The sequence below is a fragment of the Sprattus sprattus genome, assembly GCF_963457725.1.
Source record: "Sprattus sprattus genome assembly, chromosome: 8".
Taxonomy (NCBI): Eukaryota; Metazoa; Chordata; class Actinopteri; order Clupeiformes; family Clupeidae; genus Sprattus; species Sprattus sprattus.
Window position 1 is genome coordinate 30,679,564 of NC_137927.1, and position 27,989 is coordinate 30,707,552.

The 27,989-nt window shown below is 47.1% G+C and overlaps 2 protein-coding genes across 6 annotated transcripts in view; one reads left to right on the forward strand and one right to left on the reverse strand.

Moving 5' to 3' along the window:
- dhdh.2 (dihydrodiol dehydrogenase, tandem duplicate 2) overlaps window positions 1–1,702 on the forward strand; it is a 6,031-nt gene extending 4,329 nt beyond the window's left edge. Inside the window, exon 7 of the mRNA XM_080843002.1 lies at window positions 1,564–1,702. Within this exon, the coding sequence (XP_080699128.1) occupies window positions 1,564–1,670 (107 nt within the window). The 3' untranslated portion in view covers window positions 1,671–1,702. The remainder of the gene's footprint in view (window positions 1–1,563) is intronic.
- A 1,988-nt stretch (window positions 1,703–3,690) lies between these two features.
- On the reverse strand, window positions 3,691–27,756 carry pkma (pyruvate kinase M1/2a). Of its 5 annotated transcripts, none has more exons than XM_080843919.1 (11): window positions 27,720–27,756; window positions 19,692–19,876; window positions 17,588–17,679; window positions 13,922–14,053; window positions 13,108–13,294; window positions 12,406–12,676; window positions 11,720–11,870; window positions 11,244–11,396; window positions 6,407–6,573; window positions 5,303–5,502; window positions 3,691–5,203 (listed from the first exon to the last, which is right to left on the reverse strand). In XM_080843919.1, exons 2-11 carry the CDS (start codon window positions 19,846–19,848, stop codon window positions 5,097–5,099), a joined length of 1,617 nt encoding a protein of 538 aa, XP_080700045.1. In that variant the 5' UTR covers window positions 19,849–19,876; window positions 27,720–27,756; the 3' UTR covers window positions 3,691–5,096. The 5 variants fall into 5 exon arrangements, with proteins under 5 accessions (XP_080700045.1, XP_080700043.1, XP_080700041.1 ...); XM_080843917.1 differs by lacking the exon at window positions 27,720–27,756 and adding an exon at window positions 25,177–25,477 and having other exon boundaries at window positions 5,321–5,502; XM_080843915.1 differs by lacking the exon at window positions 27,720–27,756 and adding an exon at window positions 25,177–25,477.
- Window positions 27,757–27,989: the final 233 nt, after the last annotated feature.

The following is a 27,989-nucleotide window of genomic DNA, read 5'->3' on the forward strand; positions in this document are numbered from 1 at the left end:
ACAGCACAACCTGATTCACATGGAAGGATTTAGCTGACACTTTCATCCAAAGCAACTTACAGAATGGTACAATGTGTTTTCATCTGTATGTGTGCTTCCTGAGTATCTAACCCATTCTCTTGGTTGTGTTAGCATCCTGAGGAGCTAACCCATTCTCTTGGTTGTGTTAGCATCAAGAATATCTAACCCATGCTCTTGGTTGTGTTAGCATCAAGAATATCTAACCCATGCTCTCGGTTGTGTTAGCATCCTGAGGAGCTAACCCATGCTCTTGGTTGTGTTAGCCTCCTGAGTATCTGCTCTTGTTTGTGTTAGCATCATGTGTAGCTAACCCATGCTCTTGGTTGTGTTAGCACCCTGAGTATCTGCTCTTGGTTGTGTTAGCATCAAGAGTATCTAACCCATGCTCTTGGTTGTGTTAGCATCAAGAATATCTAACCCATGCTCTTGGTTGTGTTAGCATCAAGAGTATCTAACCCATGCTCTTGGTTGTGTTAGCATCAAGAGTATCTAACCCATGCTCTTGGTTGTGTTAGCATCAAGAATATCTAACCCATGCTCTTGGTTGTGTTAGCATCAAGAGTATCTAACCCATGCTCTTGGTTGTGTAAGCATCCTGAGTATCTGCTCTTGGTTGTGTTAGCATCCTGAGTATCTAACCCATGCTCTTGGTTGTGTTAGCATCCTGAGTATCTAACCCATGCTCTTGGTTGTGTTAGCATCAAGAATATCTAACCCATTCTCTTGGTTGTGTTAGCATCAAGAGTATCTAACCCATGCTCTTGGTTGTGTTAGCATCAAGAGTAGCTAACCCATGGTTGTTAGCACCTTACTCTATGGTTGAGCCACAGCTACAAAATGAATAGGCCTGCAGTGTCATGCAGATACAATCATATCATGATGTGTGTGTGTATATATTATATAAATTGCACATATTACAGATGTATTTGGAGACAAACATGTGAAAACCTAGATTAATCTTTTCATTCATGTCTCAAAAGCATTTGTTGTGTTCTTCACATCAAGGACTATCACATGCAAGGTTTACTAAATAAATGTGATTGCTAATATTTTCATTATTGTACAGTATTGACTAGTATGTTAATATTTTCAAAATTGGGCTGTTTTATACATAACATAGTCCAGGTAGATTTTTTTTTTTACCTCTTGCAAGTCTGTAAGACAGTTTGTTCAATTGAACAAGAAAACTATTTTTATTTTACCCACAAGGGGGAGCCATGTGGCTTTAGGTGATGTAGGGAAAACCTAGGGAAATGAGTTGTGTATTTGCTGAGATGGCATCTTGCTTTTTTCAGCTGAAATTCACAAATCAAACAAAACAGCTCATATGAAGACTACAAGAAGACACTGCTTTCATTTGACATTTTTCATTTTAATTGTTTGACGGATTCTGCTGTACCGCATATATTGTTCACTTAAAGAAGTGAAGAGCAGGTCAGACTGATCTGTGGTCAGCTCTCCTCTTTACTGTCAACGGTGAAACCAGGTCAGACTGATCTGTGCTCTACTCGTCAGACTGATCTGTGCTCTCCTCTTCTGCAGGTTTGAAGGAGTGTCCACGTATGACACACGCAGACTCCGCACTCCTGGCGGAGATCATGGACGAGGCGAGGCGACAGGTTGGAGTCACTTACAGCCAGGACTGCTAGTGACCCTTACACACACGCACACACACACACATTCTCACACAAAGTTCAGTTTAAGTCAATAAATTTCATCCATAAAAAGGTTACAGGTTGTCTTTTTGGTCCTTGACCTATGTCATGATACAATTATGAAAAAGTGCTATGTGTGTTTAAACCATAAAGATATCAAATTACCTATGTGTTGCCATTAGAGCACTATATACAGCCAGGACTGCAAGTGACCCTCATACACACATGCACACACACACACTCACAGACAGACAGAGTTCAGGTCAATACATTTCAGCCATAAAAATGTTATGTGTTTTTCACGTCTCTTTTTGTTCCTTGACCTATGGGATAGTGATGCCAGGATAGCACAATATAATTCTCCTTTATAATTTTATGTGAGTTTTACCATTATGATATAAAATGACACTGGACTGCAGGCTTTTGTCCTTACCCAGCAAGCATGAGATGACCCTGTTATGCAAGGTACCCAGGGGGGATTCAAAGAAGGTGGCAGACCTGAATCAAGGGAGGATCCCAAGAACGTTGTTTAGTGACAACCCTGTGAAAGTTAACTCGGAGCAATTGTTAAACCTCCTAATAGAAGAGCCTGTGGTTTCATTCTCCTGGCAACAAAAACCCACCACTACTAGGAGGTTCGTTTACCACTTGCGCCGAGTTACCTTTTACCGAACATCTCTCTCTGCTGCTCAGTCCTGCACGGACAGGCAAGCCTCAGCACGCTGTTGTACAAACACTTTCCCTTCCCTGGCTGCTGTTCAAAAGGGGATTTGTCTCTCCTTCAGCACACAATGTTTAGGTTGTCAAAGCCATAATTAAAATAATAAAACATCACATTTATATAGCGCTTTTCACAGTTCTCAAAGACGCTCGAAGCCATGACAACCCAAGGACCAAATGCGGTGGTGGGTCAACCTCTGCACGCAAAGAACTGTGGGATAGGGTTCTGCCCACAGTACTAAACCTTGATCAGAATAGAGTCAGTACCGGACCTCATACGTAAGTGGTTGCGTCCTCCTTGGTTGTGATAACCTAGCAACACGAGTGTTAAAATCAATGTTTCATGAGCCAATCACTCAATCCGTTGATAATGTCACATATAGATGTTTAAAGCTTTGAAGTCACTGAGGTGACCAAGCACATCACATCTTTAGCTGCTTATGAACCCCAATTCATACGTCCCACACGGTGTACGCAAGCGTCTGTTGTGAAATCAGAGAGGAAAAATACAGATCAGAGATTCAGGTAGGTTTGAAACATGGCCGCCTCACTAGGCTTCTAAACCAACCAGTGTCTGACGTTCTGCTCAAAAACAATCTAGAACGATTGTGATTTAACACATTCTTTAAAATCAGAAGGGATGAATCAGTTCAATTCAAACTGTTTTTGAAGTGAGTTTGAGGATGACGGTGTTATAGGTGTGTTATAGTATAGTATTGGGGAACACTGTATCATACTTTCAGAGTAACAAAAACAATACTACACCTTCTCCAGTGTGTCTTAAAGTACAGCTAACAGTGGTTTGTGTACGTACTGGACATGCAGGCCGTTGGTGTCGTCAGCTCTGTGCTGATCAGCAGATCAGGAACACCTACATTTTGTGAGAGTAAGCCTCATTCAGAAGCATTTATCTATCTGTTATCCAACATCTGCCGGCATGCTTCTCATGCGTTTAGAGCCTAGCCCAGCCCCTCCATATTTATTAAGTCTGCTTTTGAAAATGATGTACCTGCAACAGGTTAGCATGTCCCAGCATGCAAACGCCCATTTAGTTTTGATTCCTAAAGAAAAGACCAGCGTTGAGGTGTGTGTGTGTGTGTGTGTGTGTGTGGGGTGCTCATCAGCTGTGTTTTGACTCCTAAAGAAAAGACCAGAGGAACAGCGTTGAGGTGCTCATCAGCTGTGTTTGATTTCCTAAAGAAAAGACCAGCGTGTGTGTGTGTGTGTGTGTGTGTGTGTGTGTGTGTGTGTGTGTGTGTGCTAAAGAAAAGACCAGAGGAACAGCTTTGAGGTGCTCATCAGCTTGTTTATTGATTGCAGTCCAGTCTTGGAGGACAGCTCAGCACACTCAGTTAACACACAGCATTGCTCTTCAACACATCCACAGACCTGAAACCCTAGCAACACAGTCAAAGAAGCAGGTGACGAGACGGATACAGATGCACACATTTCCCTCACTGTCTCACACACACACACACACACCACACTCACTCTCAGACACACACACGGTGCAAACATATACTTATGTCTAAGTTACCATTAGACAGAAGGGTGATAGAGAAAGAAGGGGAGAATCTCCCACCAGAAGAAAAAACTAACAAACAGATTTCCAAGTGCTGCCTTTGCCAACACTGCAACCCTGACACATCCTACATCACATCTCGGGAATGTTCCATAAGTTCTTTCGGGGAGTGGACTTTCAAGCACATCATCTCTTTTTTAAAGGCTTTTTACACACACACACACACACACACACACACACACACACACACACACACACACACACACACACACAAGTGTTCTAAACACAGAACAAAAAAAAGTTGCACTGGTGGCCGATGGGGGGAATAAAAACCCGACATCAGTCACCATTTCAACCAAGTCAAGTCAAGTCAAGTGCAGGACTACAGTAGATTAGGATGGCAACACTTAACACACAGCAGAAGCACATATACAGAACACAAAACAAAACACACACCTATGACGGCCTAGAGGGGGTGTGAGGGTAGTGGTGGTGGTGGGGGCACCCCTGGGCTCACTGTCTGGGAGGGGGGGGGGGGGGTCCGACAGCCACAGTTTTTGTTCGCTTGGTAGGCAGCAGATTGTGTTCAGTAACCAGCCTCTGTATGTGTGTGTGTGTGTGTGGCTCATCCTTCTTGAACCTTCTCCAGACAGTGCGAGGGACAGGGGTGAGGAGGCTAAGGTCAAAGGTGAAAGGTCAGGGGTCAGGGAGGGAGGCAGGGCATGCAGAAGCACTTTCAGTCACGGTTGTACACGCTGGCATCTCATCACATGGATATCAGTGACTAAATAAGACCGAACTGAGGCTGGTGTACGTGTCAAGAGAAGCTGACAACGTTGAGGGAATGAAGAGACGTGTGTTTGTGTGTGTGTGTGTGTGTGTGTGGGAACACCGGTCGATTAAATAGATTGGTCCGGAGTACTGGTGTGACCCGTTTTGTATTTTCTACAATTTAGAGTCAAGCGGTCACTGGCCCTTCAGAGCAGTAAGCGGGACAGGTGCCTTTTGCCTTGGTTTCCTACTCATCTAAACGGTAGCGTGTTCCTATGTTAGCCACAGTGGTGGAAGGACCACTAACTGGTGTTAAGGTGTGATTCAGGGGGTGGGGTGGGGGCAGGTCGAGGGGTAAGAGAGGGAGAGTATGGTGGGGCAGTCCCAGCAGGGCGGGTGGGGGTAGTTTACTCCACTAGGACCACACGCATGGTGTTGGTGTAGCCGGAGCCGGGACGCCAGCCGGTGAGGATGATGACGGCGTCGTTGGTCTTGAAGAAGCCTCGGGCCTTGCCTGGAATCACAACACCAGACAGACGGCAGACATGAACACACACGAAATAATAACACCACCAGAACTCACACACACACACACACACACACACACACGCACTGCGGTATGCAAACTGACCCATCTCCATGGCGAAGTTGACGCGCTGGTCGACGTCCTCTGCCCAGACGTCGTTGGCGGGCTGGTTGTAGAAGACGGGGAAGATGCCGCGGTACAGGTGGCACTGGCGGGCGGTCTGGTCGTTACGGGTTACGGCCATGATGGGGGCGCGGGGGCGGTACCTGGACAGCAGCTGGGCAGACCTACAGCCAATCAGAGAAGGGGAGGGGGGTGGGGTGGGGGGGGTTAAATCCTGTGGCTGTGTTTGTGTGTGTGTGTGTGTGTGTGTGTGTGTGTGTGTGTATGTATGTATGTGTGTGTAACAATACAAATCAGTCAGTTAGCATCTCCCTATGCAGACACAAGCAGCAACACAACCAGAAGTAGATGTGGTATTCGAGAGGAGTTCTATAATAATAATAATAGGACAGAAGCAGTGAGTGTTTAGGCTCGGAGACTGATTGATATCGCACTATTACTGATCTCGGCCCACTCAAGAGGCTGCACACAAAATAATACTTCATGCTAATACTACATGCTTCACCCTGAAATTCCACACACAGCCAAGTCAGTTTTGTACACACACACACAAACAGGATCACTTTCACCATGCTGGGTTCAAGTGCTTATTAGAAACGCTCATACTCTGAACTTTAATATGACGTGAAATCTTATAAAAACAGTGAGTACTGTAAAATTTGAATAGTAAAAAGGCCTCTGAATGTCCATTAAAAGGTTAAAAATTATTTTTGAAACCAGGTTCGGTCATCAACTAGAAAAACCCTTTAAAATCTTCACTTGAACTCAGCATCTGGGTGGAGCTCAGGAGAGGTTAGTACAGCAGCTCACCTGCAGGGGGCATCAGTGAACACTCACTGGGCTCAGTGTCTACAGCAGAGATCCCATACCTGGGGTGTGATCTGCACATCGGCCATGTTAGCTTCCTACGCCACGAGCCCAGCTGTGTAGAAGGGCAGTGCCAGTCTGCAGGGTGGTGCGATGCCCGTCTTACCTGCCGGTGGCACATGCCTATCTGTGTGTGGCGGGGGTGGCACCCATCTTACCGGTCCCTGGCATGTGTGGCCGTGACCCCGGTGCCCGTCTTACCTGCCGGTCTTGGTGAGGACGATGATGGCGCTGGCGCTGCACTTGAAGGAGGACTCCACGGCTCCTATGGCGACCGCCTCGGTGGGGTCACGGGTTAGGTGCGTCGAGCGCCGCAGCTCCTCGAACAGCTGCCGGTGAAACATGGCCGCCTCCGCCTCACGGGCGATCTACACACACACCAGCACCGACCCCGGCAAGTGCCACACGCCCAGCAGGTAGAGAGGACGCACCCCCATAGGGAGGGGGATAGGGGGGTGAAAGGGTTACACTCAGACTCAGTCACACCACCCTTACCTCACACACTTAAACAGAGACCGGCCTGGAGGCTGTGCATCAAGGACCACGGCAAATGTTTATATCCAATAAAACCACCAAAACCCCCCCAAATTGGTTCAGAATGTCTTAGATAACAAATGAACAATGAATAATGGAAAAAAAAAAATAATAATTAACTGATGAATCCAAACTTCATTATTTTGTTGCAGAGTTTGCTCTGGCATAACTTTAAGGCAGCCATTTTATGAACATTTGCCGGTCCAGAGAGTCCCACAGAGGTCCAGCTCGTCTCCCTGACATCCTTCCTCTCTCCCTACCCTAACCCTAACCCAGCAGAACCTTCCGGAAACCAAAGCTCCGTCCCCCCTCCTCCTCCTCCTCCTCCTCTCGTCAGCGCCCTCTGCTGGTCGGGAGGGCCCCCTACCTTCCGGAGCCGGTGAGCACTATGATGGCGGAGGCCAGGATCTTAAAGGAGGCCTCCACGGCTCCTATGGCGATGGCCTCCGCCGGGTCGCTGGAGGTCGGGGAGCTGCGCCGCAGGTTCTCAAAGACCAGGCGGTGGAACATCGCCGCCTCGGCCTCACGGGCGATCTGGTGCAGCGGACGGGCAGCGGGCGGAAAAAAAAAAAAAAGAGGTGCAAAGCCACGAGGCGGCATAGACGCGGGCACAGACAGGGAGAGAGAGAGACGCGGGTTATGGAGAGAGAGAGAGAGAGAGAGAGAGAGAGAGAGAGAGAGAGAGACAGAGATAGAGAGAGAGAGACAGAGATAGAGAGACAGAGATAGAGAGAGAGAGAGAGAGAGAGACAGAGAGAGAGAGATGGGTATGGAAAGAGATAGAGCAGAATGAAGAAGAAAACAAGATGGAGTTATAAAAGCCCAGAGTGAGGGAAATCAAGATAAAAGAAAAGATAAGAGAGAAAGAGTGATACATGGGTGGACAGATGGTGAACACAAGGTAGGAAGGGAGTGAGGATGAGACAAGTAAGGAAGAAGAGTGTGGGCAGATATTAGTGATAAGTTCAGTTAGTGAGGCCAAACACACACACACACAAACACACACACACAAACACACAAACACACATTAAAAACACATCTGGTAGGTGCTTTCACCATAGCTCAGCTCGGGTCAGAATACAAACATCACTGCAATGCAACACTCCACGAGCTGGATCATGTGAAAGTCATTAGTGAAACACAGTATTCATCAACATGTCTGCCAGTCTCCCTCTGCCTCTCAGCTGATGGGCTGACTGTTCATAGACACTTCGATTCAGCTCAGCCCGTCGCCTAGGTTACAGGCTTTTTGAGGTTCAAGCATGGCACAGTAATGCATAGGAACATGCAGGTCTTCCAAGATGTGAAATGAATGTGTGTGTGTGCGCAAGAGTGTGTGTGCAAGGAGTTGTTAATAATGAGTGCCCAAAGAAACAAAGTCAGAAAGGTGAAGGAAACTGGAAAAGAGCCACATAGAAACAAACAGCAAAGCACACAAAACTAAACCGCCATTAGGACTACAGAGGGTTTGGTGGAACTGAATGTGAGTATTAGTCAGGCAGACATTCACAGCGCTTACAGCCACCAGGCACCACGGCTACTGGCTTCTAGACTTCAGTCGGGCAGGCACTCAGTTAGCCAGTGCTGTGAGTGTGTGTGTGTGTGTGAGGACCACAGCAGTCTGCAGTGCGTTAGCCAGTGCTGTGAGAGTGTGTGTGTGGGAACCAAAGCAGACACTGAGGTGCACCAAGCAAAGCTGAGCAGTGAGGTAACGGCACCCCTGATGATGGGACTATTCTCCTCGGTGGGCAGGAATGCAGGGTGAGGGCAATAAGGGCAAATGCAGTGGTCCCCGACCCGGTTAATCAGTCTTGCCAACTCAGCATCTTCACACAGTATCTGACAAAGACTGCCCAAGCTTAAGGCGAGTGCTTCAGAACAACACTTTTCATTGCGGTAACGCAACACGTGTAAGTATGGAATGTTCTGGAAATCCAAGGATGGGGGACCACTAGCGTAATGTTGTGTGACTGACTGCTGGAAAGGTTTCGAGCATGCAACAATACACCAGTGGCGGCTGGTGGTTTTTAAAGTGAGGGAGGAAGGACTGCGCGCTTGGTTGCCATTGGCCCGTTTGTACTGTTGGTGGCATAAGTATGTGAGACTCAAGTTGTTTCAGGGTGTTTTGGTGAACTACAGCACAAAATAGCCGGGAGGGATAATTTTGTGAATAAAATTGATAAATTCACCAGTGGCAGCATTGTACTTTGAAAGCTGGTGGGCAGCATGTATTTGATGGACTAGTCCAGGCCAGAAGGAAAGGATGCAAAGGCAATTAGTCAAATCAGGACTACTCTTGATTTGTAAAACTAAATAAAAGATTCTGGGCCAATCATTGGGCCTATTTTTTCCACTCAATGACTGAAGCTATTGGTTGTAATATGTCTGATTATTTTCAGCTACAATTGTTTTAAGAAGAATGAAGACACAAGACCATAATTGATGCCATTTCAAATGCATCATGCTCTGAATCATTCACTTACATCCTTTTTCTCAAGTATTATTGGCTAGAAAAACGGCGTTCCTGAATTGTACCGTGGTCATCAACATAGCGCAAGATGACAGACAGCTGAGAATGACAGCTAATGTCTGTGGTCTCGTCAATTTGCCAGGAAAAGAAGTGTGCCCTGTTAAGTTCCTTTTCTAGCTCTGTTTCAATCGAATGGTGAATGGCTGCAATTAGATCGTTCTGGATTGTTTTTGACATGCCTGTGAGAAGACGGTGGAGCTTTCCAGATGTTCTGCCAGAACACGGTCATACTTCGCTATCACCTCCGCAAGTTCCCTGTAATTGCCCTTGTTGTCAGAATTTTCCCCTTCGTTATGCCCCCTGAAAGACAACTCTAGCATGCCTAGGTAAGCCGTTGCATCTAACAGACGTTTTACCACCTCCCTATTGCCACGCACTTTAGCGTTGTGCTGTTGAATTTGCAGCCGCACACCCTCATCCACTAACCGCTCTATAGGCATGGTGCCGCCTAGCAATGAAAGGCGGATAGCAGCACCAACGTGGTCTTGACATTTGTCGTGGCGCTTGGTTGCCCTGTCAATATTTTTTATATCAGTAAATCCATGAAAAGACCACGTTGGAGAGTTGACATTCATTAGTAAACAGAGCCAGCAATATAACCGATTGTTGGTAATGCTACCAGTCACCCACGAGTAGCCTACCTAGCAAACCATGTAGCACTCACGACACTGACTCTGCCGTTGCTTTTGGTGATTTCAATCTTTGGAATTGGTCTACCTGTTGCTTTAATGGCCAACTTGTCATTGTAACTCACCCCATGGAATGGTTTCTGTAATAAAACATGAACAATGTCCTCGGTTTCCATAGTTTACTTTATTTGCTAATTTGCTAATGTGTTCTCATTATTAAAATGATCAGATATTCTTGCTTAACTGTGTCTCTTAGACTGAGCAGATTATCTTTCGTAGCGTAGATTTGAGGGGATAACCCCACCCACCATATCCAGGGCCTCTGCTTATTGGTTTATAGCGCAGACGTGACTCCAGCCTATTCGTTAATAGATTTTAGCGCTATCCAGACCCCTAAACTAGTCACACCCTCTCAGAGGAGGATCGTCCTCCTCTCTGCCATTGAAGTCAACGCATTCCACGAGCCGCCAGCGCAGGCAGAGAAATGAATGGGAGTCAATGGAGGGTAGAGGGAGGAAGGTCCTCCGGCAGTAATTTTCGATAGCGATAGGGGGTGCTAATGTCATCTTTACCCAGGGAAACTAACATTACATATACAAAGGTATTAAAGTAGTCCTATTTAAGGGTTTTAATTAATCACAGTAGTCTGGGCAAAGTACACTTTTTATTCTCAAAATGTTAAGGAGGATCTTCCTCCCTCTCCTCAATGGAGAAGCCTCCACTGCAATACACAGGTTCATGCAGAGCGCTGTGTCATGCTGCCGTGCCCTCCCACGAGACAGCACATGGGAGGAGAGGAGGAGGTGTGGAGCTTATCCAATCAGAATCCATAATTCTGGCCTTTATGGTGCTTAAGGAGGGCATGCACTTCTTCAATGCCACCCTTTGTCTAAAGCGGGTATCTGATTTTAAACGGAGCAGGCAGTTCATTAAGGCACCCTGACTGCAGGTCTTAATATAACTCACCCTGAAGTTTACAACACGTGCAGAGAATAAAAGCATGCCAATAAAACAGTGACAGGAGCGAGAAAAACAATGGAGGAGAGGCGAGCAGCTGAGCTTTTGAACATGAACCGACATTCCTAGTTACAGCAAAACACCTCAGTGACACAAACACCTCAAGACTGCAGAATTACAAGGCAAAATTATTATAAATACATTCCTTCATACAGTGTTGCTCACGCACACACACACACACATGACCCCTGTGGTTTCACTGCATCATCATTACTCAATTTTTTAAATTCTGCAGTCTGAAGAACGACTTCCTCTCTTAAAGAAGCAACAGTCTATGTGTCATACAGTGGTGCAGTGACTGGCAGGGACCACTAGAGGGCGAGCTAACCTTGTGCTGCGTCTGCACGGCCTCCAGGGGGTAATCTCCCTTGGCCGTCTCGCCGCTCAGCATGATGCAGTCGGCTCCGTCCAGCACGGCGTTGGCCACGTCGCTGCCCTCGGCACGGGTCGGGCGGGGCTTCTTGATCATGCTCTCCAGCATCTACAGGGGTCAAAGGTGCTCAAGAGGTCAAAGGTCACATCAGGAGCACAAGATCAACGGATGTGATGAGAGCTGTGGTGGTGCCTCATCTTTATTAAGACACAGTACTGTCAAGCCCACACACACACACACACACACACACAGTACTGTCCAGCCAATGTGAAGCATATGTAGGAGATGATGCTTCATGCTATAGTGTTGTAGGACACAGGCAGTACTGTCTTATATCGCGCGCACACGCACACACACACACACACACACACACCTTAATAAATACAAGGCAAGGAAGAGGACAGAAATGATTACATCACCGCTTCGCTTACCTGTGTGGCGCAGGTGATTGGCTTGCCTGCTTTGTTGCAGCGGCCGATCATCATCTTCTGAGCTACGAAGACCTTCTCTGTGGGAATCTCAATTCCCAGATCGCCACGGGCAACCATGATGCCATCACTGGCCTCCATGATCTCGTCAAACCTGCGTTGATGACAAGAGAGTAAAGGTGACCTTTGAATCAACACTGCCATGACACCCCCAACTCATCCACAATAGAACTGATCAATATTACTTATATAGTGCCAAAACAATATAACTGATCAATATTATTTATGAATGTTATTGTTTTGGCACATTATAGGGACAGTAGTGTGTTAATGGAGGACAAGTAATGCATGTTTCTTACACAAATCCATGCAATGAGCCATCAACACAAATACAACACATGTACATGCACAGAGACGCACACACACACACACAGCCAAACACAGACAATCAGGCACGCACAGACAGACAGACAGAGACAGAGACAGAGACAGAGACAGAGACACAGACAGACAGAGACAGAGACAGACAGAGACACAAAAACAAGAGACACAATCAGGCACAAAAGCACTGACAGACACACAGACACAGACCCATAAACAGAGACAATCAGGCACACACACACACACACACACACACACACACACACACACACACACACACACACACACACACACACACACTTCCCTACCTGCGGACTCCCTCGTGGTTCTCCAGTTTGCTGATGATCTTGATGTTCTTGCCCTTCTCTCCCAGCACCGCTCTGACTGCGTGCACGTCGGCCGCCTTGCGGATGAAGGAGGCGAAGACCATGTCCACGCCCATCTCCACGCCGAACGTCAGGTCCTGGATGTCCTTCTCGGACACGGCCGGCAGGTCCACGGCAGCACCGGGCAGGTTCACGCCCTTCTTACTGCCCAGGGTGCCACCGTTCTCAATCTCACACATCAGGTAGTCGGAGCCTGACAAGACACAGGAATACAGATTAAAATGTAAACTCAGAGAAAACGCCTTGTTTCTTTTAACTCCATTTACTGGTTCAACTTCAAGTCAATCCGTACCACACACACACACACAACAATCTCTCAGGTACAACATCCGGTCCCTATCAAAGTAAAAGTATTATAACCGGAAATACACAGAAATATGAAATGCAGATTAAAATCGAGGCAAAAGAAAACTAAAACGGACAGAGCCTGACAAGATACAGAAATACATACAGATCAAAATCCAGAAAAAAAGACAAGACAGACGACAGGATGTCTGGTCACTATAGCAACCCCCCCCCCCCCATGTAAAAAATAAATAAAATAAAAAATAGTCTAGACCGAAAGACAGAAGACAGGAAGTCTGGTTACTATAGCAACCCCCCCCATGTGGCGTCCCCACTCACCGATCTCCTGCACACACAGGGAGATGAGGCCGTCGTCGATGTAGACCTTGCTGCCCACCTCCACCACGTTGGTGATGTTCTTGTAGTCCAGCCACAGGGTCTCCTCGTCGCAGCTCTCCTTGAAGGCGTCGTCCATGGTCACCTTCAGCATGTTGCCCTTCTTCAGCTCCACCTCAGCCTCACCGCTCTGGGGAACAGGACACACACACACAGACACAGACACAGACACAGACACAGACACAGACACAGACACAGACACAGACACAGACACAGACACGACCAGATGAGAAGGACTTACAGTTGCAATATGCTGTATATTTTGCCAATAACCCTTATGTGCAATGGGGGTTGAATCATTTTGATTGCAACTGTACTGTGCACTGAATTCATGATATTAAAAATCACAAACGTTCCAGCCTCATAACACAAACTGTAAGCACTTTGTATTTAAATCAATCATTTTAATTAGTTTGCACTTTAAGATGTTTCCTTTTGAATTCAGCACCAAAGCTTAATCAACCAAATAAATGTACGCGTACAATCAAGGATAAAAACACTGGATTGGGACTGATGACGAGAAAACAAGTTGAACTTGGACCAAGTAAAATGACAAAAACATCGGGATCATAACAGTGAGGTGTGTGTGTGTGTGTATGTGTGAGAGTGTTTGTGTGTGTGTGTGTGTGAGTGAGTGAGTGAGTGAGAGTGTGTGTGCGTGTGTGTCTGCGTGTGTGTGAAAGAGTGAGTATGTGTGTGTGTGTGTGTGTGTGTGTGTGCGCGCATGTGTGTGTGTGTGTAGAAAAAGTGCCCTTACTCCTTTGATGAGTCCGGTCCTGATCTCTGGGCCTTTGGTATCCAGGGCGATGGCCACGGGTCGGTACTGGATGCTGCCGGGCCCAAAGCTCGCCGCCGCCTCACGGACATTCCTCATGGTGTCGCCATGGTACTGCAGAACACAGGAAGGGAGACTGATGTTAGAGAGACACAGACACACACACACACACACACACCACACACACACACACACTTCAGCAGTATGGGCTGTAAATGATGGTAGTTTAAATATCCTTCTCCATCCAAGGGAGCTATAGCAGCATGTGGGACAAATGCCATGCATGTGGCAGGTCACATACCATCATGTTATCAGCTGTCGACAAGCCGTTACAAGCCTGGTCATAAAAAGTGAGCACGGCAAAATGATATCTCGCCCAAGGTGTAGACATGCAATACTGGGTCATCTGGATTCACTGAACACTTTACATTCCATCAAATAGGGCAAGGGAGGGTCAGGATAGTTTAAGAGTGGAAGCCTCTATTGTAAGGTACACAACACAGCTAGGATGTATTAAAGAGGAGTTCCAAATGTCCAGGAAAAGGTTTTATGTGAGTGAACTAGGAAGCCATTTGTAACTAGTAGGGCTCCCAAAGACCGCAGACCTCTGCCAAGGCCAAGGCCAAATGCCCCTGGGCGCAATTTTAAGGAAATTGAAAAAAAGTTTTTGCCAGAGCCGCCCGTTTGCGGATCCGCTCGAAAATGTAACGTGTTTTTCCTCTGATCATGCTCTACCCCTCCACCAAGTCTATTTTTGCCTAACCTTGTTGTCAAACAAACAAACAAAAACAAATTGGACGGTAACTATAAAGAAATGATCTCTGCCAAGGAGGTAACAAGGCCACGCATGATTCGTATCGCCCTGTTCAAGGTTAAAAGACCAAGCTGTTAGTCTCTCTTGGCACGCGTCTAAAGGAGATTACACCTTAGAGATGCACCTCCACCTAGTTCAGTACAGTTCAGCCCTATACTAACCCTGGATATAACCCATGCCTTTTGCACTGGGTAGCTTTATAATGGAGATTACTGTCTGCAGTGGTTCCAAAGGTGTATTTAGAAAGAAGGCCTAACACCAATATAATATCTTCGAATAGCTTGGCCACACCACTGACTTGCATACTGAGGCAATAAAAACACCCATGCATGTGTTCATGCCACCAAGCCCATGTTGGCAACACTGGCAGCCGTCAGTAGCTGGTGGGAGAGGTCACCTCAGGCTATCCAAATGGTACACCGGTCAGAGTCACGTGGTTGCCGATTGGACGAGGGTGGCCTTTTTACTGGACAGTGTTGGTTTCTGACTGTGACTGTGAAAGGGGTCATTTTGTCTTACTATAAATAGCACTGAGGGTCACCGTCTAAGACCCTGATTATGGAAGTGTAGAGCCCAGTTATGCAACAGAAACAGTAGGGAAGGTAAATGCAGTTGCCTAGTGTTGTAGCATTATGTGCAGTGCTGTAGAGTTGCCTACAGTGTTGTAGCGTTCTGTGCAATGCTGTAGAGTTGCCTACAGTGTTGTAGCCTCCTGTGCAGTGCTGTAGAGTTGCCTACAGTGTTGTAGCCTCCTGTGCAATGCTGTGGAGTTGCCTACAGTGTTGTAGCGTTCTGTGCAATGCTGTAGAGTTGACTGCCACTCACATCCAGTCGGACTGGGTGGTGCCCAGAGAGGGAACAACATTAAGCAGGGCAGACTAGCGTATGCAGATTACTCTACTCTCAGTAGAACTAGAGTATTACAGAGCAAAGGCATATGGAGCCATTAGGGATTAACCTCCAGAACTTAATCCTTTTAAGGTGTTTCAGGAGTGGAACACATGTGAAGGGACAACGCTAAGTAGGGGAAGACTGAGTAGGGTGCACACATACTGCACACCTGAGCATGATGAGTAGGGGAAGACTGAGTAGGGTGCACACATACTGCACACCTGAGCATGTTGAGTAGGGGAAGACTGAGTAGGGTGCACACATACTGCACACCTGAGCATGTTGAGTAGGGGAAGACTGAGTAGGGTGCACACATACTGCACACCTGAGCATGTTGAGTAGGGGAAGACTGAGTAGGGTGCACACATACTGCACACCTGAGCATGTTGAGTAGGGGAAGACTGAGTAGGGTGCACACATACTGCACACCTGAGCATGATGAGTAGGGGAAGACTGAGTAGGGTGCACACATACTGCACACCTGAGCATGATGAGTAGGGGAAGACTGAGTAGGGTGCACACATACTGCACACCTGAGCATGTTGAGTAGGGGAAGACTGAGTAGGGTGCACACCTGAGCATGTTGAGTAGGGGAAGACTGAGTAGGGTGCACACCTGAGCATGTTGAGTAGGGGAAGACTGAGTAGGGTGCACACCTGAGCATGTTGAGTAGGGGAAGACTGAGTAGGGTGCACACCTGAGCATGTTGAGTAGGGGAAGACTGAGTAGGGTGCACACCTGAGCATGTTGAGTAGGGGAAGACTGAGTAGGGTGCACACCTGAGCATGTTGAGTAGGGGAAGACTGAGTAGGGTGCACACCTGAGCATGCAGAGGCTCATAACCAACCCACTGCTCAGGTTCATGGCTTACAGTCTTACTGGGGAGCACTGGGTGAATAAATCTGCATGGAGAGAGAAACTAGAGACTCTGTCTGTGTGTGTGTGTGTGTGTGTGTGTGTGTGTGTGTGTGTGTGTGTGTGTGTGTGTGTGTAAGTGAGAGGGAGAGAAAGACCTGGCCTGGTCTCTGCCCCTTTGCCGTTGCCCCCAGCAGCAGTGCAGCCTCTCAGCAGAGAGAGAGAGAGAGAGAGAGAGAGAGAGAGAGAGAGAGAGAGAGAGAGAGAGAGAGAGAGAGAGAGAGAGAGAGAGAGAGAGAGAGAGAGAGAGAGAGAGAGAGAGAGATCTACGGCCAAGAGCTGCAGCCTCTGGATGAAGTATTTATAGTGGCAGACGCTAGTTTAGATTAGGTTCTGTCTGGCTAGTCACAGCACACACAGAACACCCTTTGGTCCCTGCAGGGTCACTGTTAGTGCATAGCAACAAGTGATGTCATAAAACCATTATAAAGCCATTACTAAGAGGGTAAGTTTATTTTGTATCATACAGTAAGTTTCTTGAGTATCATACAGGAAGTTTCTTTTGTAAAGTTTTCTACAGTAAGCTACGGAGACACTCTACCCGGCATATGCATATGGTAACACACCGCACTTAAAATACACCTCCTACTTACTACTGACTTATACTTACTACACACAGAAAAAAAAAAACACACACACACACACACACACATCATTACCCAACACTCCTTGAGCTATTATCCTCGTTTTTAAAGTCTGATATTTCCTCCTTGGTAAGTGTATGCTGTGAGTGTGTGTACTGTGATGAGTGTGTGTGTAATGTATTGAGTAATTTGTATATAGTGAGTGAGTGTGTGTACGTAGTGAGTGTGTAATGTGTGCTGTGTGCTAAGGTCCGTGTCAGTCAGCACATCACAATTTTCTGGGTCCTGCAGAATTCATACTTGCTTGCCTCGCCTGGCGAGGTTTGCCCTCTGTGTGTGTGTGTGTGTGTGTGTGTATGACCGTGGGCGTGTTTGTGTGTCTAAGACTGCTTGTGTACGTTTGAGTGTGGGTGTGTGTGTGTGTGTGTGTGTGTGATCACCCACCTCATGGGAGCCATGGGAGAAGTTCATGCGGGCGATGTTCATGCCAGACTTGATCATCTCTTTCAGCATGTCCACGGAGCGAGAGGCAGGCCCTGTAGACCAACAGAAGGAGGGGACCGTTAGGACTGATGCACATCCTCAGAGCGAGGGGACCGTTAGGACTGATGCACGTCCTCAGAGGGAGGTGACCGTTAGGACTGATGCACATCCTCAGAGCGAGGGGACCGTTAGGACTGATGCACATCCTGAGAGGGAGGTGACCGTTAGGACTGATGCACATCCTCAGAGCGAGGGGACCGTTAGGACTGATGCACATCCTGAGAGGGAGGGGACCATTAGGGCTGATGCACATCCTCAGAGCGAGGGGACCGTTAGGACTGATGCACATCCTCAGAGGGAGGGGACCGTTAGGACTGATGCACATCCTCAGAGGGAGGGGACCGTTAGGACTGATGCACATCCTGCACGTCCTCCGGGGCTGCAGAAGGTATTTCTGGGATTTGTATGCATTAGGACACTTCTTGCACTGAAGTTTGTGTTATTTAACTTCTTGAATTGAATACAATTATAATTATAAAAGTATCATTTCAGATGGATTTGATATGAAACTAATGGCTGTTTATTTAAGTAACTTCTCGTATTGACTGTGCAGGCCTAGTGGCTACCATACCTTACCATTTAGTATGTTTACCTCTGTAGCCTAGCGACTACCATACCATAACCTTTGATAAATGATGTGCTGCATGTTGTGATTGGTCTAATTTAGTGACTCTCAAATCCCAATTAGATCACCAATTATAGGAAAAGAAAGCTCTTATTAGAACAGAAGTTCTATCTTGCCTTGTCTGCCTAGGACATATGTGCATGGCTCTATCTCTGCCTGTGAAGGTCAGATGGCTTGTTGGTCAGGAGAGAGAGAAGAGAAAATAAATCTCACGAGAGCTTTTCTTAACACACCAAACCAATTCAATTACAGCACACTGCAATTGACAATGAATTGAAACTGAAGAGTTGGAAACAACTAAATAAGGAGCTAAATAAGACTATTAACGGCCTGTGGTAAATGGTGCAACAGCAGAGGTGAAGTGGAGGTGAAATAGCCATAATGATTCAGCAGATGGAGACTTTATCAGAGGCTGTGCTGGTTTAAATCCTAATGTTCAGCAACAGTCAAAGCACAATGCTGTGGTAAATGTGTCCCCTGTTGCGGTGTCCAATCTTAGGACGCTGGTTGCAGCTGTGAAGTGAAGACAGTTAAGACATGCAGAAACGCTGGGATGGAGGAGCTTCAGGTTTGATTTTTGGTGATATTACAGTTGCTTGTTCAAAGTGTGTGGTAACTGGCTTGAAATGACATAACGTGGGTTTCTGAGGGAACGTCAGGCTGTGGGGAATTGCTGAGGGCAGCCATTTTGTAGAGACATCACCAGGGGAAGGACGAGAAGTAGTAGTAGTAGTAGTGCTTTATAAGTCCTGTCCGCATGCCAACCACCCACAGTTACAGCCAAATAAAGTTCATCATTAACGTCTCAAAAGCTTGTAAAACCAGGCCCAACGTCTTAATGAGACCACTGCTGCAGCAGAGAAATACAGCTAAGAGGTGTAGAAATAGGCTAAGCCTACCTCATTCGGCTATATCGGAGATATATCTTAGACGCTTACTCCTCGTTCCAGGAAGGTCTCCATTTTCTGGAGTGGGATGGACCCCAGGTCATTAACGTAAACTTAGATCTAAAAGAAAGACGTGATCCTTTGGGTTCAGGCTCTGGGCTCTGTAAAGTGTCATGAGACATTTTTTATTGTTTTGGTGCTGTATAAATAATGAAATGAAATGCACTTAATTTGGCTCTGCACCCTTTTATATTACCATCTCACTGCCAAATTACAAAACTTTTCTCCTTATCCTCAGCCTACAGGCTTTGGCCAGGAAATCCCATCTTGTAATGCCTGCCTTTCGCTGATCAGTCTTGCAGTGTGCAAACCACAACGGCTTCTAGACTCCTGATCATGTAGCGTGTGTGTTTTTGTTTTGGCGGAGTGGGCCCGCCAGTGACCTACCGATGGTGCAGATTATGCCAGTGTTGCGGGCAGTGGTGTGACCTACCGATGGTGCAGATTATGCCAGTGTTGCGGGCAGTGGTGGGCTCGGAGTCGATGTCCAGGAGGCACATGTGCTCCAGGAAGGTGTCCGCCTGGGCAGCGTTCAGCTGCTGCGTCTGGATGAAGGCGGAGCCCATGTCTTGTGCCTTAGTGTTGGGCATTCTGGGAGTAGGGTTGACTGGGGTAGATCTGCGCAGAGAGAGAGAGAGAGAGAGAGAGAGAGAGAGAGAGAGAGAGAGAGAGAGAGAGAGAGAGAGAGAGAGAGAGAGAGAGAGAGAGAGAGAGAGAGAGAGAGAGATGAAAGAAAAACAACAGGAACAGGACAGAGGAAGAGAAGATGAAGAGGGATGTGAGAAGGGGTAGTGAAATAAAAAAAAAAAAAGGAGTTGAGGAGGAGAGGAAAGGGGAAGGGAGGAAGTGTGAAAAGAGAGAAGAGAAGTGCAGTTTAGTTTCAAAATCACTCTCTCCTGTTTACTGCTGTGCTGCAGGTGGCCGCCATCTGCATTCTATAAACCTTGACGTCGCTGCAAAATGTGTGCAAAAATGTTACGCAGTATAAGTGCTGGATTTGCGGGAATTGATGAACTTATGCGCAATACTGGCAGTCCTGCCCTGAAACCCGAGCCCCGTGTCCTCAGGTGAACTCTGCAGTGGTAGGCTACATCACACGTTCCTCCCGCCCGCATGCCAACCGACCAGAGTTACAGCCAAATAAAGTTCATCATTAACGTCTCTCAAAAGCTTGTAAAACCAGGCCCAACGTCTTAATTAGACCACCGCTACAGCAGAGAGATACAGCTAAGAAACAGGCTTAGCCTCCCTCATGTGAATTGTAGAAATATCTTAGAAGAGGAACAGAAGCTGACAGGCTTTCAGGACATAAGGTCCTGTTGGCACATATCCTCTGTCTAATTCACAGACCCCTTAGTAACACTTATAGTGGAATGGGCCTCACGGAATCACTCATGATTCTCTTCTGATTTCAGAGCAATCGTCAGATGGAGAGGAGTGAGGCAGGCTGGAGGTGGTGGATGCACACATCACACATCGTACATTCTGTTCCCTCCCCTCCGTCCGTCCTCACACCCACGCGGGCCTCTGAGTCACCCGTGGCAACAGAGCCATGTGGCCCAGTGCTGGCTGCCTCTCACACGAGGTATTCAGGCTACTTGTTGAAAGAGAGCCTCTCTCTCACAAATTAGTGATAGTGCAGCTCTTGTTCTCTCTGGAGGAGACTATACGAGACCGAGAAGGAGCCAAAACAGAGCCACACACACACACACACACACACACACGTAGACCCCCCCCCCCCCCCCACACACACACACACACACACACGTAGACCCCCCCCCCCCCCCCCCCACACACACACACACACACACACACACACACACACACCAAATCCCACCCTGCACACCTGACAGAGAGAAACCCAAATCAGTCTTTATGACAGCAGTTAGCTAACAGCGGAAGCTAAGCAAACATAAGATAGGAGATAGTTAGATAAGAAGTGACAAGAGCAGGCTAGCAGCTAGAACTCTGCAGTAACGAATGCAGTCATGCTTCTGTAGTCAAACCATCAGAGTACGGCACAAGCATAGACACACATGGGGTTCATTCAGAGAGGTCAAGCACTCATAATTTAAATAGGGATGCACCGATCCAATATTTGTATCAGTACCGATATTGAAGACATTTCTAGATCGGGTATCGGTGACTATTAATTTTTTTTTATGTTTATGTATATAGGTAGTGTATTATGAGTGCACGTTGCTATTAGTAGCGATTAGCATGCTAAGCGGAGATTTAGGCATGTCCTGATGTTGATTCGCTCTAATAAAGATGGGTTCATCCTGTTAAGATTTCAACTGGATGAGCTTTGAATGAGTTTCATGTTGCCTTGTGTAATGTCCACAATTATATGTATCGAGTAATATTAGTAGTGTAATTGTTATCGTGTAGCAATAACTCATGTTAAAGTTATTCAGTGCAGTGCTAATTAGTCCACATTCTCATTGCAGACACTCACATGTAGGATCACATGCATCGTCATGTAATGGAAATTGATGAATGCACATTAAAGGGAGATAAAGAATACTGCTTTGGTATAATCGTGGGTCTCTTAACAGACTAGAACCAGCAAATACATTAACAGGTCACCATGCTGAGCCTCTACAATGTAACGTAAAAGTTGGCGCTAGCGGATATACTGTATGATTGCTAACTAATATGAACACTAGCGCTAGTTAGAACGTACATTATTTGTGATTATTTTTAGCCTATGTTATGAATTGATAGTGATGACGTAGACATGATGTCAAGTAGCAAATGAGCAAAAAATATCTCATGTCATGCACTCCTCATTTCTCCCTCTCGCACGTGCGGTCACACACACAGTTGCCAGTTTCGCACTGTTTTTTCATATCGGTAACGGATCGGTATCGGCCGATACTAAACCTCAGATATCGGTATCGGTATCTGAGGTGAAAAAAGTGGATCGGTGCATCCCTAAATTAAAAACAAAAAAAAGAGTATACACACATCAATGTGTAGCCTACATTTTTAACCCAAACGTCAAACCTGAACCTTGGAAAATGCAGAAAATGACCGTATGCTAAACATGCCCATATGCTAAACATGTGCATACACCAAGCTTTAGGAATGTGTGTGGAGGGAGATGAGTCAGGCTGCACGCTAAAGATGAACACCAATGAACACCATCCAAAGCCCTATATGGGAATAAATAAACAGCCTCGGTGCCAGCATCGAGCGGCAGCCTGCACCTTATCAGACAGTGGATCAGGTGTGGGAAGATCACCGCTGGACAGCCAGACCGACTGACGTAATGGACCATTACAGGAAGCCTGCGGGGAGGGGGGGGGAGCACTGGATGGGCGCCATATGGATCACAGGATCACACAACACTTCAGACTTTATGCCACTCCAATTAAAGGCTGTGCCCTTGTGACAAGCTTGACTATGGCATGCCTAGTCAGTAATGTTCAACGCACCAGCCTTGCATAGAGAGCAGTTATGAGGCCATCTGGTCACGGAACATCATACCATCACTGCTTTTGGAGAACTACACAGTCCATTTTTCAAATAAATATCCAACTTATCAATCCCAGTCTCAAAACTACTGTACAGCTTGCCTATTTGTTGGAGCCAGTATCAGTTAGGTAACGAGGACAACAGTCGGCTTTGCTCCGTGGGAACCTTAACCCTGACCTTGGTGTTGCAAGTCCCATCCCTCTGAGAGAGTGTGTGTGTGTGTGTGTGTGTGTTTGTGTCTTATCAGCAAAATAAAAAAAAATGTAATTAAATAACTTGACAGGATGTCAATATAAAGCTGAGGTGACCTTCGGGCCTCTACCTGACTGGATGTGGTTAAGGCCTGCCTGACTGCTTAGCCCTGCCAAGAATGCGGATCTTTCTAGAAGCCAGCCCTCACGCTCTAGAGGGGGACTCACTGTAAGATGACGGTGAAGCTGGTGCGGTACAACTTCTGCGCCGCCGGGGAGCTCTTAGCCGAGGCCTCATTGGTAGACGTGCCGCTGAGGAACAGGAACTGGTGCGACGTGTACATGGACTTCCGCTGCTGGGGGAGCATAGCGCAGGATCGTGTCTTGAGGTCACCTGGATCTGGCATCTTAAGGCTCTCGGCTCTCTCACTAAAGGACTAGTTAAGCACGGTGTGCGGGGGGGGGGGGTGGATAATCTGAGTCATTCGCTGAGAGTCACACGGCTTAACTCGCATGCCACTCAGGGAACCCAACCCTTCACTGTCACGATCAATGTCCTTCGCATAATGAGACTGGACCAAAATCGTATGTTAATGTCGGGCTTTTGGGCGGTATGGAGGGTGAGTGACGTTATCAAGAGGTTAGACTCATGTGTTCTACTTGTCGTTTTAAGAGAGGGAGATAAGTGAACAGGAATAGAGGAGAGACATGATCCTTTACAGAGATCCCACGTAGGCCCTGGCTAAATCATGAGCCACCCTAGTCAGCAAGGTGTGAGGGGAGAAAGCGCGTGTGTGTGTGTGTGTGTGATTTCAGTGCTGCCTGCAGAGCTTCCCCCCATGCTGTACGTGAGCAGCCGCACACCCACTCCTCACACACACACAATCTCTCACTGACACACACACAAACTCTCTCTGACACACACACACACAATCTCTCACTGTCACACGCTCTCTCACACACGTCAGCCACTTACTCACTCTCCCCAGGGCAGGAAATGCAGAAGAGTACAGGCTCCGCCCCCCCCCCCCCTCCTCCTCCTCCCTCCTCTCTGTGTGTGATGAAAGCTTGATCACATTATCCTTACACACACTCTTATTCAAACATGCCTGTGGTTTGGACGATGCGCACACAAAACTGAGTGTGAGCCAGACTACACCAGAGGCGATGTCTTACTTTAATGTCTCAAAATAGCCAAGATAATAAACCAAATAAATAAAATAAATAGATAATAAACCAAACCAAGATTTTGAAACAACATAGCCTTCCTGTCCAGAATGATGGGGAACATGACCTAAAACCTTCCAGCTAAGCAGACAGAGCGACCCCACAATGTAACGTCTGCAGACAGAGCATAACATGGGGGTTTGGGACATTGCTGCAGTCACGTAATCAAGCCTTCCTTCCCCGAGATGGCTTCCAAAAGTGACAAACCAGACAGTCACACTCTCCACCGGAGCATGGCTAATGCGTCTATTGCCATGACAACTATTGATTTTTTTTTTTTCCTTTTTCAGAACTCCAAAACAGGTTCTGTCAGTGGAGGGTTTTCTGAAGGGCCGTGTATGGGCCCGTTCAGGCTCAGCCCCTGACAGGCACAGATATCTCGTTTCCACTGTGTGCCCTCCACACAAAACATAGCCACGGGAATAACATTCCCTCGTCTTCCCACAATAAACTTGTCATTAGGATAAACAGTTGCTGGCAATGTGCAGTCACTGGCATTAACTCGGACTTTACCTTTCTGTAAGTAATGGCCAGAAGCTAGCTCTGCTCAGTCCTTGACAGCAGGCCCAATAGCGAAACCTCCAGAAGCCTGGGTCTCGCCTTGGGTAACCTCTCCCAGTGCAGTAGTGTAGTTAGAGCAGGCAGGCTGCATGGCATGTCCAGGGGGTTGCACCCAACGTCACACAAGGCCTCGCTCTGCTCATAAATATACAGTCTCTCTGCCACTGACAGCAGGGCATTCACGTCTAACCTTAGACTGCACCGTTAATCCTTGCAAATCCCTGCCTGCAAACACACCCATCGCTGCGTGTAACTATAACCGTCTCTCTCATCTCTCTTCCATGTCTCATCATCTGTCCTTCTCATTTCCTCTCCTCTCTCTGGCGCGCTCTGCCACATCACAATTAAGCCTCCTCTCTCTCCCCCTCTCGATATGACCTTGAACGTTGCCCTTCGGTTTTCCTCTTCCTGTCGTACCTCATCTGCCCCCCTTCCATCCAATCCTTGGCTCCACTGTACCTGTAGTAAAGCCTTCTGTGCTTCCAGAGCACAGTCAGGCCCCTGGAGGCGGACACAGTCCTCCAGAGGAATCCCAGGGTGCCCTCTGTCTGCTCTCCCGCCCGGGCGAATGCGCAGCAAGCGCCGGCGCTTGCAAATGACCGTGCGGAGACTCCTCCCAGCATCTGACCCACAGCTGGTGTCCTATGCAGGCGGCAACACGGCTCAGAGGAAAATCCTCTCCCCTTCGTAGCGGATAAACCTCTGCAGCTTGCAGCAAGCTCCCTCCACACACCCCACACACCACCGCTCGCCGTCAGCCTATGCCTCCACAGGCTCTGACGCAGCATGAAGTCACGCGTGAGCTGGGCGAGGGTCTGTTCCCTCTCTCACTAATGTGACTGCAGCAGACCACCAGACCCTACTAGCTGGCCAGTACCCTGTAGTGGGCTCATGTTACTAGTATTCTCACTAATAATAGCCCACAGCAGACCGTGAGCACGTAAATACACACCACTGGCAGGGGGGGGGGGGGGGCATACAGAAGGGCTGCCAAGGCGTTAAAAGTGCTGAGTTGTAATCTGCACCTGCAGATCTGCAATCACACACAGCATCACTGAATCTAGCTGAGTCACCCGAACAGCACTGGTCATGAATACTGCAGTCCCATACCAAGCTCTGGATCGATCTAGCTACGCTGGAAGCAAGGAAAGGATTTGCTTCACACAGACCAGCACAGACCCCCCCCCCCCCCCCCACACACACACACACAAAACATTCCAAATGACTGGGCATGAAAAAAAACATAAATCAGACACACCACTATTTAAAGGAGGGAGACAGGCCTTCCAAATACAAATCAGATGCCAATGACGATGGCATGGCATTAGGCTATAGTTCTCTGGGTCAGTGGGGATTGGATAACATTCAGTGAAGACACAAAAGTGAGTTGAGCACACATTTCCGTAGTAGTGAGTAACAAATGCCCTGCAAATGTGGAATTTACACACTTCCTGTATTGATGCGGTGTAGGTTTTCAAAGACATTCTGCTAAGCATCCCCGTGAAATCACGACATAAAAACCTGCTGCACCGGAAGTGACGTTAACCCAGAAACCAACAGCCATCACATGCAGCAGTCGACTTTATAGACATAGAATAGATAGATCTATGTCTATGCTCGGTTTGGCGAGTGTGATGCATGGTGTTGGTGAACGGGTAGGACATGACTTTAATAAGCACGTAGCCTTGTTGCGGCCTACTCACAAGCGTCGGTCATAACTTGGACAAACAAGGGATGTGATTTGTGTCCGCGCAACCTAGTTGAAATTCGAGAGCGTACCTGGACGAACTCGTCTAGGCCTTTGGTACATTTTGGAAGAGGAGGCGGGGAGCAGTCTGTTCCGCACCCTTCCGTTAATTCTTCACGGAAACTGAATGACCTCGTCTCGAGCAGATGCGAGCCAACAGCAACGTTCGCCTGGCTTACATAACAGGAACATCCCCTACCGGTTCCTTGTATTCAGACTCAAAACTCGCCGTTGTATAAGCAAATCTCTAACTACACCAATACACAATAAATACATCACAAATTCGACGTAATGAGAGAGGACGTGATCCACTTAGGGAGAATGAAAGATCTGGGGAGGATCATTTGCACGCACGAGGGCATGGAAACTGTCACGTAAACGCACCTCTGCAGTGAAATGACTCACGAGAGCTACATAAAAACGAACCAGCCAGCAAAGACTGGCTACATAGTTCTATTGCTACATTTGGTCAATGCCACATGATTATGGAAACAAAATGTAGGCTACCGTCGATTTAGAAATACCAGAGTTGCATTTATTGTGTCTTTACGTCTCAACGTTGAAAGTTGCCAGCTACATCCGAGTCTAGAGATGAAAGTCTAATACGCAAATGTCTAAAGTCTAAACGCAAATGGCTATGGAAGTCGCTCCTCACGGAGTGCAGTGTGATGCATCGGATGCGCCACAGGTCACGTTCTCCTCTCTGCGTCACATTTTCCTAAGCAGAGACCACAAGAGCAGAGACTGGCCAATGGAATCCAGCGTAAAGCAAGCAACCACACCTTTGAGGCGAAATCTAGGAATACTCCTCTCTATGTTCAAGTTCAAGTTCAACATTAAAATCGCAACTCAAATGCACTTGATTGTGAATGAAGAGACTCTGGCACAGCTATGCAACAACCGTCTTCTGTAACACAAATACATTGTAACTAGTCTGGCAGTTACAGGGAAAGGACGCCAGCTGGCTTCCTGTATGTACCATTTCCCCGCTACAAAAGCAGAGAGCTGACAAACGCAGAGATCACCTGGGTGACGTTACTGGTTAGCCAACTGTAACGTTAGTTGGCTCAGAAGTATTTCTGTTAACGTATATGGTACATTACACAGCGATTTAGTTTAAACTCTGAACTGTAACGCTAACGCTGAATACTACCATTAAAAGCGACGATATGCTGATTAGCTGTGGCCTTTAACAGCCAAGCAGGTTCGTTTACAAAAGACAACAATTCATGAGAAGAAGTTTCCTTGTACTCACCTCTGAAAAGCTGACTGGTAGCACTGATGCGCTACGACTTCCAGCAATGTGGCTCAAGGTGATCCACTTAACTTGCTGGTACTACTTCTTAAGTGAGCGCATCGTGTTCATGCGCAGAGGAGCAAGTAGGTCTTTCCAGAAAAACAACACGATGTAATATTTGTAAGACTGCTCATTCGAAAAAATATTTCATTGTTTTTTTCTTAATGGCAGAAAAGCCATATGCCTTCACGTTTCTGACTAAGATACAATTATTTTTCGCGTTTGATA

Coding starts and splice junctions, on each gene's coding strand:
- pkma (XM_080843915.1), bottom strand. CDS start 25,340: ATGCTGGGAGGAGTCTCCGCACGGTCATTTGCAAGCGCCGGCGCTTGC. Junction 19,877..25,176: donor CACAGAAGGCTTTACTACAG/GTACAGTGGAGC, acceptor CTCTCTGCGCAG/ATCTACCCCAGTCAACCCTA. Junction 12,677..13,107: donor CCTGTGTGTGCAGGAGATCG/GTGAGTGGGGAC, acceptor GTGTCTTGTCAG/GCTCCGACTACCTGATGTGT.